The sequence below is a fragment of the Cynara cardunculus genome (assembly GCF_001531365.2).
Source record: "Cynara cardunculus var. scolymus isolate 2C chromosome LG 16, CcrdV1, whole genome shotgun sequence".
NCBI lineage: Eukaryota > Viridiplantae > Streptophyta > Magnoliopsida > Asterales > Asteraceae > Cynara > Cynara cardunculus.
Genome location: NC_037543.1, coordinates 18,969,335 through 18,984,489, shown reverse-complemented (window position 1 = coordinate 18,984,489; position 15,155 = coordinate 18,969,335). Strand labels below are relative to the sequence as shown.

The window sequence follows — 15,155 nt, the reverse complement described above, 5'->3', positions numbered from 1 at the left end:
CTAAATATAAATCTATACAAAAATCTTTAGCTTCCCAAAATGAAAACTTGAGATATACAAGAAAAAAGCTCTAGAATCTTATATAGGTCACAGTCAAACCTATAATTGCAACAAATATGGTTACTGGCTTCAAGATCACAGAACCCCACTGAATAACTTAAAACTCCCAAAAACTTGCATCTTCAACAATCTTGAGACCATCCACCATAAATCTTCAATCTCCAAAGTTCTCCTCTCTTTTGCTCCAAAAATGTCCCTAAAGGTGCCAAAATCAATGAGACAGAGAGAGACAGGGGGAGTGGAAGAAATGGTTGAAAACCCTAAAATTAGGCTTAAAAATGCTCTAGACAACTTTCTACGACCTTAGCTGCGACCCAAGTCACGGGTCAGGTCACTCGTGTCTTGCTGGTAAGTAGACATTAAAGGTCCAATGAGATTCTTGCGGTGGAACTTAGCTAGAGAAATGGGTGGGCACTGAGGTTTAACGAGTCATTGAGATGGAACTCTTTAGAGTAGATGCTAAAGGTATATGAAGGCTTGAGGGGACATGAAAAATAGGTGTGTACTAAAGCCATGATCTGAGGTGAACCCCAATAACATCATTACGTGGCAATATCTTTGTGTTCCTGCCACTTGATGAAAACGAGTCTCCCCCGTCATAAAAGGATGTTGTGTATATAATGTCCATGTTGGGACAACTTATTATGAGGCACCACGTTGCACAACTAATGTCGTTACAAGTAACATCTTTTAATTTACTTCTCTCCACTTATTTTTGTAAGTTCAATTGTTCTTGTCGGCATGTGTACGAGGTCCTACTAGTGGTGGATCTAGGACCGCTTGAGGAGCTTTGTTGGTGCTACTTAGAAGCATCACGAGTAGAGATCTTTTCGGGAGCATTTTTGTGTGAAGATGGACTCGCAGAGATTTACTAACACCCGTATGTAATCTAGTTCAATGCTGGATTAGTTTAATAGGTTGTTACTCATATTTCATTCTTTATTATTGTACTTAATTAGCTAACTTTCCGTTCGTGGGTTTAAGCCTCTGTCTTATTTTATGGAAATTTTTTGTTCTTTCAATTGATAGTTTGTAACTTTTTAGGGCTGTTACAGAAATCTCAACTCAACTAATGTAGCAGACAAAAAAAACAGATAAAAAAGAAAAAACCTCAAGAAACGAATATTAAAATACACGAGTAAGCGTACAAATGCATGTCGTTATACTAGAGTCATCAAATACACATGCTAATATGTATTGTCAACATATATTGTAAAATTAAAGAATGATATTTTTATTATCTAAACAAAGGAATATATTGGAGATAATATAGGTTAATAATTTAGTGTCTTGTTGTAATTTTTGTAATGAATTCGTCATACATTCTTCTGTAGTGTTTTTGAACAGGTTCGTAATCTTGAATAGTTTCGGCTATTTGAACATATATTTTTTTTTAAATGGAAAATGTTTTGAGAACCGAATATGTGGCACACTCGTGGTTTTCGAGGGGTGATACAACAATCAACTCCATCATCTTATTTCAATAAGGGTTGTCTCCCCTTCCACGACTCGGTTATATTCTAATGATTGGTTGGCATATCACAACTCCTATGTTATGAATCCACCATCAACTTCATTTTATCTTTGGACTTTGCCGACCTTAAAAGTATGAATTATTAGTCTGTCCAAAAATCAATTATATGATTTGTTGTGTGTTTAAATATTGTATTTTAATACGTTTCTAGTCAAAAATTTACTTTAGCTTAGGTTGGTGTAATACGACAAATGAATAACATATGCAGGAATTCATATAGGGTGTGTTTGGTACACAGACAGGACATGACGGAACAGAACAGGACAAAATACAATAAATAAAATTTAAAGAATGAGTAAAATGTAAAAGAGAGATCTATTTGATGTTTTAGAAGAGAATTAAGTTTTGTTTTGAGGTTATATTGGTAAAATATAAGTATGTTCCACTATGTTCTTGTTTGTTCCACATAAAATTCATGCCAAATATGGGACAGAGATCCCTGTCATGTTCTGTCATGTCCCTGTCCAGTGTACCAAACGCACCCATAGAGATATAAGAAGCCACATATGGATATAAGTTTGGGATATCGTGTGATGAATGTTACTTGCTTTGAGCATACTCAATTAGACGTATAAGTTTTTCTCATGTGGACACTGTTCAAAGTTTGTTGTTTGTGAGACTGCAAGTGACATGTTTTGTCAATGGTTCTAATAATGTCATAATCGAGTAACACAATATTATCGTGTATGTCATATATCACATAGTAATACTAGCATGGATTGATATATGATTTGTCCATCGTGTATGACATGAGAGTTATCTTTGGACACTTTATAGAATGATGCTATGGAAATACATGTATGCTCAAATAGTCGATATGGGACATTGACGTCTATTTTTCCCAGTATATTTAGGATAAAAAAACTAAATATTGGACACAACGAGGATGCCACATCTAAACTTTGTGTTAAATCTAGATTTTAAGGACAAAGGGATTCAAATATTTTATGATTAGTTGAATCATCACATTATTGTTATTTGAGGTAGCAAGATGTATTGTCAGATGTCGTTGTCTTTTCTAATACCATATGTATGTTATAATTGTCACTGATATGACAAACGAGTAAAATGATAATTTCTATCATTCAGACTGTTTATTAAGCGTACAAAACAATTATATTGATCTTAATATAGATAACCATTTTTAACCCAGACATGTCTTGCAGATCGTTTATCAAACGCTTACCTGTAAGAATCAATACTCTCACTTATCTTACCACATAAGATTGTCGGCCATCGAAGGACAAACAACCTTATCTAGTAAGTGTTAACCAGGTAAAAGTCACCACACTTACCATGTAAGATATCTAATCATTGATATGTCTCTTACCTGATAAGATTCTCAATCCTTACCATACTCACTCGATAAAATGAATGACCGAATCAGTATTTAATAAATAACCCTAAAGAGAAACATGTTTTCTTTCCATCATTACTTTAATAGCTTATTCATTTAACCATCAAACAATATTTAGAGGTCGTTTACCAAACACTTATCCGATAAAATTTAATACTGTTATTTATTTACTAGGTAAGATTTTAGTCCACCAAAACAACATTGTATGCAACAATTTACCTGGTAAGCGTTTACCGTGGTAAGAGTTGTCGCCCTCACTTACTGGATAAAACTCTTGGTTTTTGTCATACTCTTACCGGGTAAGATTTTTAATACTTACCATATTCATCCAATAAGATAATATTACTTAATAAATACTTACCAGGTAAAAATTTAGTAAACAGCCTTTAGTTTTGGTTTTTAATCCAAAAATTTAAAATGCTATGATTCATAAACCATCATCCATTTTATTCCTTTGTTGTAAAAACAATTATGACACATATCCACGTCACATTCCACAATGAATACATGAGGCTCACATGCAATAGCTTAAAGAGGTTGCACTTCGCCTAATCTTTTATCATGAATTACAAAACTAAACCCAAGTTTTGGGTAATTTACAATCAAACACCCGACACTTCTAATTAGTGCAATCAAGTCCTTGATGTTCTCATGTCTTGTGGTTCATGTCCCTGACATCGTCAATTAGTAAATTGATGGATTAGTTAACCGTCTTCATATTTTCTTCACGGGAAATTTCTTATCTTGAAAACTGCTATAAATGAAAGTGTTAAAAAGGTATATGCTGCCCTCGATGTCATATCAACCGTTGGTGGGAAGACCTAAGATTTTTGTAGAGCGTTTCCACCTTTAAGGTGGATCAAAAGTTCGAGAAGATGTCAGCCTCTTGTTTCTTACAGAAAACTCACTTCACGAACTGTATGAATTAGAGGACAACGACAAAAGTGAAAGGAGGAGGTCTATTTCGTTGATCGATGTCAATGGACGGAGAAAAAATGTCATTTGCTGCACAAAGTTACCCAACGTGTTTTTAAGGGAATCCCACTATTTTCAAGGGATTTTAAGTTTTTTGGTTGATTTCAAGAGACTTTTTCTATTTTTTGAATGATGTCCCTTGTATTTATTAATTTCCTGGAGCACCCCTCAAGATTTATCGTGTGCACCTTTTCATACCCCAAATGAAATTTACTTGTAAAAGTCGGTTGAATTGGCGTACTGGACTCTCTAGGACCTTCATTGGTCCGCCCCTATCGACCATCAGATAAATGGTTGGTACTCAGATTTGAACCCGAAACCTCGCTTGTGGTTTTGCACATCCTTACCACAATGATAATTTATCATGGACATAGTGAAGGTGTTTCGATGCACTTCAATTGAATTTTATGATTTGAAGGCATATTTGTTTTACTTGTAATGGTAAACAGATTGTCATTCTAATATTCAAAATACTTATGGTTAAAAAGTTTAGATATGGATAATCGTATACATGGATGTTTCAATCTTTTTGGAGACTCTGCTACATCCATAACTTTTGATTACATTGCATAAATGAGATGACAGAGAATATATGTTAAGAATAAAATGGGCTAAACCTAAAACGATTAACAATCTGAAACTAAACCTAAACCATTAATGATTTGAACCTAAAACCAAGTAAGTAATGGTTTGAACCTAAATAATTTCGGCTATAGTTTTACATAGGTCGATAAAAAACCCCTAAACACACGTAAATTTGTTGGGAGTCCTGCTCAAAATCTCGCATTTAACATGCTAAAGGACGATCTTGATCGTATAAGAAATTACTGTAAGAACTAATTATCAACATAAATATGAAATTACCTAACTAACCCTACTTTTAACCAAATACTTTTTTTTGATTTTTCAAAGTTGTAATAATCATTTTGAAGTTTACATGTGGTAGCATGATGTGAAAGGTATCAAGTGAGTTAACAAGGACTAAATTGAAACAAGTTTGAAAGTTCAGGGTTCATTTGGTGCATGCCAATAAATAATCACAAATAGATGCAACAATAAATAAACAAAAAAACTGATCTTCGTCGGACGTCATCTTTTCTCCGGCGAGCTTCTTTCCGGTATTGTTTGCAAGGACAATTCCGGCGATTTTCGGTGAACAAATTAGAATGAAAAAAGTTTTGTAGAAACAAAGAATTAAAGATGAGCGCTTCTCCTCCTTCGTCATTTTTCTCTCATTTTTGCTCTTCAGCTCTCAGAACTAAACCACTTAGCAATTCATCGGACGTCGTTCGTATAAACTCCGGCGAGGGTTTAGTTCGCCGTCTTGGTCCTTTTGATCTGATTCTCCTCGGCATTGGCGCTTCAATTGGAGCCGGCATCTTCGTCGTCACCGGCACCGTCGCGCGCGATGCTGGTCCTGGTGAGTGTCATTAAACTTTAACTCAAGTGTTTTATCCAATCTACCTTACTTTGCAATTGAGGATGAATACGAAAGTATTAGTTTGTATATTGTTGCGTAAAGGTGGTTTTTCGTAGATATTAAAATGATCATACAAGAGCTGTTGTCGCTGTTTCTGAAGTTAACCTTAGCGTTCATACGATTTTAATTTTGGAAGTAGCTTTTGAATGATTAAAACGTTTTAACTTTGTTATAGTACTGGAAATAATGCAGGAGTCTATAACAGAATGCTTAGATTTCTGTGTGATTTGTAAGGTCTGAGTAGTTAAATTGTCTGACCAGCTTTACAAATTATAGATCTAGCAAGTGTTCAGATTAAAGTAGTTCTTCCCTTCACCCTTAGATAATGTTTAGTGTTTTCATGTACATAAAGAACAAAGGAAATAGTCAAAGACCTTCGAGCCTAGTGGTAAAGGCTTGGGCATGGCATAGTCATGAACCCAAGTTCGAGCCCTGGGAAGGGAAGTGTTGGCGACATTTAAGTGGGGCCATGTTTAGCCTCCAAAATTGCCGGGGATTAGTCGGGCTTTGGCCCGGACAACCTTACAAAAAAAAAAAAAAGAACAAAGGAAATAGAATAGCAAGTAGTAAAATGATGTCTTTCTGAGGATATTCCTCTGTCAACTGAGTTCTCTAAGCAAGTATGATGCCTTCGTTTGTTTAAGAGCTAAGCAGGAAAGTCCAAGCAAATTACAGTCCAAACATAGAAATGTGCTACTTTTGTTGAAACAAAGGTAGCGTTTGGTATGCAGACATGACAGAACCGGACAAGACTGGACAGGACAAGAGGGTATGACTGGACTGGACTGGACAAAACAAGTGTATGTCTGGTGTTTGGTACGACTAGGACTGGATAGGACAAATTTAGATAAGTTGCCCCCAAAAGTTATTTTATGATTTAATATATCATATAATAGTATAATTAACACAAATAAAGTAAATAATTTAATAACATTTTTACACAATTTTCATATACATAAATGTAAAATAGTACCAAATTTGAATGAAATTTTTTATATAATTAATGTTATTTTGATAAAACCCGATTTTTACAAAGGAGAAATTATGTTTTATTCGGTTTGGAAGATCCTTATCAATTGGCGAAGACATGGTAAAGATTATTGCAACAACAATGGTTGTGGAGGTAGAAGCATTGGTAATTGGTGGACGATAGTGGTTGTGGAGGACGTGAAGATGGTGGATAGTGGTGGTGTGGCGGTCAACAGTGGTGGAGGAGGTAGTTGTGGCCTATGTGGTGGTGGTAGGTGTGATGGTGGGTAGTGGTGGTGGTTATGGTGGAGGTGGTGGTGGCCGACGATACTCGTGGTGGTGGAGATGGACGGTTGTGGTTATGGAGGACATGAATATGGTAGATAGTGGTAGTGGTAGCAGATAGTGGTGGCCGACGGTGGTGTGGTAGTGGTAGTGGTAGCTGGTGGTGGTGGGCAGTGGTAGTGGTAGCCGATGGTGGAGGTGAGGTAGCCCATGGTGGTGGCGATGAATGGTGTTGGCGGTGGCCGACAATGGTTGTGGAGGTGGCCAATGGTGGTAGTGGTAGTGGCAATGGACGGTGGTGGTCAGTGGACGACGATAGTTGTGGAGGTGGTGGAGGTTGTAGTAGAAGAGAAAGTGGAGGTGGCCAACGGTGGTAGTCGTGGTGGCAATGGACGGTGGAGGTCAATGGACGACGATGGTTGTGGAGGTGGTGGAGGAGGTTGTTGTAGTAGAAGAGAAGGTGGAGGTGGCCACGGTGGTAGTGGCAATGGACGGTGGTGGTAGGTAGCCGATGGTGGTTGTGGAGGTGGTGATAGACGGTAATAGTCGATGGTCGATGGTGGTTGTGGAGGTGGTGGAGGAGGGGGAGGTTGCCGACGGTGGCTACCGGTGGTAGCGGCAGCCACAACTAACGGTGGTGACCACTAAAACAATTACCATGTTAAGGTTATATATCAAACGAGGGTGGGTTAGTAATATTTTAGTTTCTGTCTCATTCTTGTCCCATCTTGTTCTACCTATTTTGGTGGAACAAGAAAAAGCCTTTTTTGTCCCACGCTGTCCCATCTTGTCGTAGTTCTTGTCCTTGTCCCATGTCGCACCAAACATGGGACAGTGAGTTATTGTCCTGCCCCATGTCGCGCTAAACATGGGACAATGAATTTTGTCCCGTTCTGTCCTATCCTGTCCCATGTACCAAACGCAGCCAAAAGGAACACAGTTTTTGCTTATTTTAGTTATGTTAGCCTTGTTAAGGGTTGGTACTCTTATGTATGTAATGTGTGGAGTTAAATTCAGGGTTTTATTTCATGTTTTTCAAATCAGTTCAAAGACCAATGCATTGCCTTTGTATGCTCTCTTCTTCATCCATGGAACTGGAAGAGACAATGCCCCCACTTATTTGATGGTGTCAAAGCTGCTAGTATATCTATTGTCATTGGACCCTAGCTTCTCATATCAGCTCGCCACTGCTGCCCACCTCTGCTGCCACTACCTTATTCTTTCATGGTATCAGAGTTATCACTTTATTTGAATTTGATGTTCACAAACCTAAAAGTTAGTCTCTGGTTTGCGCTTTTTGTCATGTACGGCTACTTGTGAGTGGAGACCATCTGTACCTGAGAGTTTTTGGTGGAGTGCTATAGCTTGTCAACTCCAATGTTGTTCAAGGACAATTACTTTTTCTAGGATACATGAAGGATATCCTATCAAACTCATGTAGAGGAGATGTAAAGGGAAGTTTTATATACTAAACACATGCCATGCAATACCTTGTGTTGCAACCCCCTTTTGGTAACTTGAAAGTTTAGACGAGAATGAGATCGCCGTGCTGTAAATTTTTTTTTGTCCAATCTCAGGCATACTGGGGGTAAGATCTTGAAACAATTTTCTTTTTCTCAATGTATTAAAACTTTTACATGCTAGCTTAATTAATGCTGTACATGATACCTTATTAGTTATTACCTTAATTAATGAAACTTCTATCTGATATTCTTAAGAGCTTTGCGTAGGATGTTATGCCCTATGATATTGCAATCTTAGCCTTATTTCATGAAATGCTGGATAGTCTGTTGGTATTTGTCTTGACTTGCTAGGATTTTCGGAATCCCAAAAGGTTTTCTAAGTTGGCGACTTACTAGGATATCTTGAAGTTCTCCAACATGATACTTGCTCCGCAACTGTGATATGAGTTGTTGCATATGATTATTCAGAAGACCGTCCAGAGTATTACTAACAGATTTATTTATTGCAGGAGTTACAATTAGCTTTATACTCGCAGGAGCATCATGTGTCCTTAATGCTCTTTGTTATGCTGAGCTAGCTTCTCGTTTTCCTGCAGTTGTTGGGGGAGCATACATGTATACTTACACAGCTTTCAATGAGCTCACTGCTTTTCTTGTTTTTACACAAATGATGCTTGACTATCATATTGGTGCAGCTAGCATAGCACGGAGCTTAGCAAGCTACGTCATTAATATATTAGAGCTCATTCCCTTCCTCAAGAATAATATTCCAAATTGGGTTGGGCATGGCAGTAAGGAGATTTTTGGGTTTATATCCATCAACCTATTGGCTCCAGTCCTTCTGGTACTCCTGACTATAATCCTGTGCCGTGGTGTTGGAGAATCTTCACTAGTGAATACTATTATGACTACAACCAAGGTGATCTATGACGATTCTCTTTCACTTTTATCCTTTAGCAATTAGGAATCTAATGCAGGAAAAAGGAAACAAAAATGTTCCTCTGATCAATTTTGTAGTCAATGTTGCAAGCAGAAGCGTTCATATCGTCCACAATTATTATTTTCTGGAAAAAATACACAGAGAATGAAGAGTGGAAATCTGCAATTTTACTCGATGAATCTGATCAGAGATACATCACATTATATGTTCATTAGGAAACTAACTACTAACAACCTCTTAACTACTAACTAATCAGTTGATAAGTCAACTGTTACTACTAAATAAGCCTTCTATTGTAACCCCTACCCCCCCCCCCCCTTTTCAAGATGAGCATGGAGAAAAGATGCTCGTCAGTGCCATCTTGGACATTAGTGGTAACAACTTTGAACTTGGCAAAGGCTTGGTAAACATGTCAGTAAGTTGTATCTTCATCCGAATGGGAATCAACTTCAAAACTTGTATTACTTTCTTCCTAGTGAAATGACAATCAGTTTCTATATGCTTCAATTAGTTTCTTCTTCAAAATTTGAAGTTGTTGTATAACTGTCGTTCTATTTGATTAATGGTAATCGAAGAAGGCCCTGTGATGATCATCTGCATAGACAAGAATATCAACAAAATTTTGTCAAGTACCTTTATAGACTAGAGAGTAATCTGCTACAACTGAGTGAAACCTGCATTGATCACAAAAGAACGAGAATCCGGCATATCATTGTCTTGGATATCTATCGTAGCCCATGCAGAGATTTGTTGAGTCTACAAACCAGCTGTAAATCCATATATACCTCGACATGTAAATGCCCATTTAGAAAAAGCATTGTTCTCGTCTAACTGAATTAATCCCATGAATTAGCAACTGCTATGGCAAGAAGTTGTTGACGACAGCCACTAGAGAGCGAGTGCCCAAAAAATCAGCACCTCTTGTTGACTGACCTTGCCACTAACTGTGCTTTATACCTTTCAGTCTGTCTATTTGCACCACATTTGATCTTGTAATGTAAACCCATCTACATCCAATTACATTTTTGTGGGCTGGAAGTTCAATGACAAACCACGTATTGCCAGCTACCATGGCATCCAATTCATCCCTCATGGCATTCTATTCATGGTGTCTAATTGCTTGATGGTATGATTTAGGCTCAAAATTAGAACAGACTGTCATGAAAAATGATTTGTATTATTAAGATGACAAATCATAACATAGGTAGTCTTCTAAAAGATAAAGTGTTCCATTGCTTTGCTTGTGAGAAGTAATGTCACATCTTAGGTGAATCCAACGTCACCGACAAGGAGGATGCTGGGTAGACCTGAAGAGAACGTCATAAATTTAACTATTTAAGTAGGGGAGCTTGTGACAAACCTGTCCCACATATGTAGAGAGTGAGGGTGTGAGCTTATAAGCCAAGATTTTTTGCTATCAATAACTTTCACCATGGTTTTTAGTTGATTTAGAAGTTATTTAGTCTATTTCTTTAGGCTTTGAGGCGTTACAAAAGGGTATCATAGTCGATCCTTATGCCAACGGGATGGTGGGGCAAACCTCATCAAGGATGATGAGCCCCTGAAGGGGGTGTTTTTGACATCTTAGGTGAATTCCACATCACCAATGAACAAGGAAGATGTTGGGTTGGCCTGAAGAAGATGTCATGAATTTAAGTGGGGGAGTTTGTGACAACCCGTCCCATATAGGTAGAGAGTGAGATTGTGAGCTTCTTATAAATCTTAAGTTGTTGGCTACCAATAGCTTCCACCATGGTTTGAAGTTGATTTAGACGTTTTTTGAGCTAGTCTATTTTGAAAATGATCAACATGATTGAGGCTTAATTGGTTTTAGAAGGCAAACACAATTTCATGGAACATGACATACCTCGAACAAAAGAATTGTTTGGATTGTAAACCAAAACAATTTATGAAAAAACATTCCTTGTGGATACCCAATGAAGACACAAAGTGTTGATTTGGGGCTGAATTTGGTTCTTTGAGAAGGAATTGTGGATGTAAAAGCAAGACATATAAATGTCCTCAATGTAGAATCTGGTAGCTTTTGGTGAAAAATTCTCAATGGGAGAATTATCACTGAGGAGCTTTGATGGAGTTCTGTTAATGAGGAAAGTAGCAGTAAGAAGGCAATATCTCCAGGGAGTAAATTAAATCCCTTGCAACATTCAATAAGTGTTGGTGTTTTGCATTTCCTACTGCATTCTATTGTGATCTACTTACACAAGATAATATGCAAGATTTCTTTCTCATGAAAAAAATGAAGAGAAATCAAGTTCCTTGGCATTATCTGAATGGAAGTGCTTGATTCTCCTTCCAAATTGTGTGATCGCCATATTATAAAACCGTGCGATAACATAGATTACATCAGATTTGTTCTTGAGTACATATGTCCAAGTGAACCTACTAATCTTCAACAATGGTAACAAAATACCTATATTCCAGGTGATAAGGTGTGTGATAAGGGATCCATATATCACAATATTATCAACAGGCTCATTGAACATATTATTCATGGAAGAAAACAGTGGCTGTTTTTGTTTAGCTAGTGGACATACAGGCATCTGAATTTGGAAAGAACGGAGGAATCTCTAAAAGAAAGCTGACTTTTAGTAACAACTAATCTCTTATTTGAGGATGTCCAATTCTCTTATGCAATGCTCCTAAAGAGATTGAATTAACAGCCGCTGATCTTGTATTGTCAAGAACATCATTTTGTAGTATGTATTGCCTCTTATCCTTGTTACCCTTGCCAATCATCGCTCTTCTATTCATGTCCTGAATTAGAGCATGGTCATAGTAAAATTGCACCACAAATTCATTTGTAATGGTGAATGCACCGACCGAGATTATATTGAGATGAAATTCAGGTACATATAATGATGTAAAACGTCATAAATCCGTCCACTTTAACATCTCTGACCATTCCAACAGCTACATTTTGTTTGGTGATGTGGATCTGAAATCTTTAATGTGTGTAGTATCTGTTAACATCTCAATGCAGTGACATATGTGTCTACAACTGCCGAATCAATAATCCATGTGTGAGATTGGACATGTGTATGAAATGCTAGAGTCTTGCATGTAACTGTGGACTGATGTGCAGATTCATCCCTTCAGCCTCATTAGTTGATGGAAAATCTGCACACATTCAATTAGAGAGTGCATATATCAGTTGTTGGCATTGATCATTATAAAATCTTTGCACAATATTATTCAAATTTCCATTCAATGTCTGGACATTGGAAGCAGTAGCAGCATTTACTTGACTAGGCTTCTATTTTGATTTCAAACCTGGTGGATATCCATGTATTTTGTAGCATCTCTCAATGGTGAGACATTGAAGCCGTTCCTTCTTTGTATTTCTGTAGCTGGTATGAGGGATGGAAACGGGGCGAGTAATGTCCAGGGATGCACGCCCCGTCCCTGCTCCCTGTTTATGCTCCCATCCCCGCCTTAGAATGGTATGCTAACTCCTTTGATTTGAGTTTTCTGTGCCATTGCGTTGAATACCATATGCTGCTGTCCAGGATTTGAAATGCTTTGTTGATGCTCATCTTGTGTTATTAGAGCAAAGACCGTGTTAATTGCAGGCAACGGATTCACCAACAGACCTGATCACGAATATGAGAAAACGACTCATTAGTCCCATCTAGAAATTCGTTATGTGTTCAGCTTGAAAATACGAGTCAATCATCTTAACCCATTCACATCTGCACTTTCAACATGAACACAAAGGGGGGAAATGTGACTATTCTTTGGAGAAGGATTTGAGTTTGATTAAATAAGCTCCAATGGAATCTTCGTTCTAAGTCAGATTTATCATATCACGACAAATCTGAAAGATTTGAGGTCCGTTGCTTTGTTGAAATCTTTCTTGTAGATATATCAAATCCCGTGAGCTGAATCTGTGAAAATCACACTGGCAGATATCTCCTTGGCAACGAAATTGAGTATCCAAAGTATCACCATATTGTTGTTGCCTACCCACAAGTTGAGATTAGACAGGTCAGATCCATGTGGTTTTCTTCAGTGAACCGTTGATGAACCCTAGCTTATTCTTCACAAAAATAGCGATTCTCATTGTGTTGGTCCATGATAGATAGTGGTCTCCAACTAATTGTTGATTGATAAAAATCAACCCTGGGTTATCAGAATGATGAAGGTAATGCAGGTCTATTCAGGATGATGGACTCTCTGAATCACCCATGGTGATTCGAAGAATGGAGATTCATAAATTCTTAGGGAAGGAGACGAAAGATTTGCTGATTTTCTTTTCTTACCATAATACGCAGGGAATGAAGAGAGGAAATCTTAAATTGTATTGGATGAATCTGGCCATAGATACAATACTTATTTATATGTATCATTAGGCAACGTACTAACTACTAACAACCTTTCAACTACCTTTAACTACTAACTTATCAGTTTAAGTCAACTCTTATCACTAATTAGCCTTCTATTGTAAGTCCCTGCTGATCTGTCCCAGCAGTAGAGGTGTGGGTGTAATCCATATGAGTGAGGTCCCGGGTTCCAGACATGCTGAGCTCCACATATTCTTGTACAGTCAAAAGGGGATCGACAAGCCTGGGTACCACTCCTCTGCCGATGGGACATATTTGTTGATTTACCTTCCCCATGATGATCATGGGACCAGTACGGTGGGAGTTCCTCAGAGGGTGGCATCTACCCCCTTTTTTCAGCCTTATATTGTAATATGAAACGGAAAATTACCATCAACAAGAAGATTGTCTTGGAGTTGGCAATGTGGAACTTTCACTGGTGGTACTTGATAATGTGTGTCCATTAACAGGATGATAGATATTCTTTGAAAATTGGTTAAGCTCGTCATTCAGCTGTGAGAAATTTACATCTCAAAATATACAAACCTGCCAGTGAGTATGCTACTGGCTAGAAATGTTGTTAATAATGTTTATAACATGCTTGCACTGTCATCTTTTTCTAGAATGGAAGAAAACCCTTAGTTGTATTTGATTCAGTATCTCCTTTTATCAAGTTTACAACTGCAAACTGTTCTGTTCCCTTTTTATCCACCTATCCTTTTACTATGCTTCTACTGATAGTTGTGGGGGTAATCTGCCTTCTTTGGCAGGATATATACATATTTTCGTATGATTACCTTACTTCTGTTAGATCATAACATTTCATCCTTTTGTGGCTAATGGCAGATAGTTATTGTTCTTGTGGTCATTATTGTCGGTGCTTTTGAGGTTGACAGTTCAAACTGGTCACCTTTCGCTCCAAATGGTTTTAAATCCATGTTAACAGGAGCAACTGTAGCTTTTTTTGCATATGTTGGATTTGATGCAGTTGCTAATTCAGCCGAAGAATCTAAACGACCACAGGTATCTTAGAGATATATTGTTGCTTCGTGCTCCTATCTGGTACAATTATTTGAGCTTCTTATATCTGATCATATCAAATACACGTTCTTATTTTTGTTTGTTATGAATCATGTCAGCGGGATCTACCGATAGGCATAATTGGAAGCCTTCTTGTCTGTATAGCACTATACATTGGTGTTTGCTTAGTTATTACTGGTATGGTACCTTACAAATTTCTTGGAGAAGATGCTCCCTTGGCTGAGGCTTTCAAATCCAAGGGCTTAAATTTCGTATCAGTCTTGATCAGCATTGGAGCTGTTGCTGGGCTTACAACTACCCTACTGGTTGGTCTATATGTTCAGGTAAATTAGCCTAACATTTTGCAGTACGTTTTCTTGTACCTGTTTTCTTATCTTGTGTTTTACACCGAGTAGTGTGGTAGTCAATAATAGTTAGTAATATGGTGCATGGAACGGGGTTATTATGGGTAGATCATTATCTTTACTTTCGGGTTTTGCCATGCACTAAGGAAGGTTGGGTATAAATAGAAGGGGGTAGCTGTTGAGAGGGGTATGAGTTTTGTAAATCAGGCGTGAGCCATTTTGGAAGAAAACCAGCTTCTCGAATTGCTGGAACAACATTGCAATCATTCGAATGTGAGTGGTTAATACAAATCATACAATTAATTCGAGAAGCTAGTTTTCTCCCATAATGGCTGATTGACAAAACTCATACACCTCTCAACAGCTC

At 37.7% G+C, this 15,155-nt stretch overlaps 1 protein-coding gene across 1 annotated transcript in view; it reads left to right on the top strand.

Annotated features, from left to right (window-relative positions):
• Window positions 1–5,000: 5,000 nt before the first annotated feature.
• Window positions 5,001–15,155, top strand: part of LOC112528910 (cationic amino acid transporter 9, chloroplastic-like) — a 15,163-nt gene continuing 5,008 nt past the window's right edge. The window contains exons 1-4 of the mRNA XM_025139943.1: window positions 5,001–5,346; window positions 8,633–9,042; window positions 14,250–14,426; window positions 14,543–14,767. Coding sequence (XP_024995711.1) covers window positions 5,127–5,346; window positions 8,633–9,042; window positions 14,250–14,426; window positions 14,543–14,767 — 1,032 coding nt within the window. The 5' untranslated portion in view covers window positions 5,001–5,126. The remainder of the gene's footprint in view (window positions 5,347–8,632; window positions 9,043–14,249; window positions 14,427–14,542; window positions 14,768–15,155) is intronic.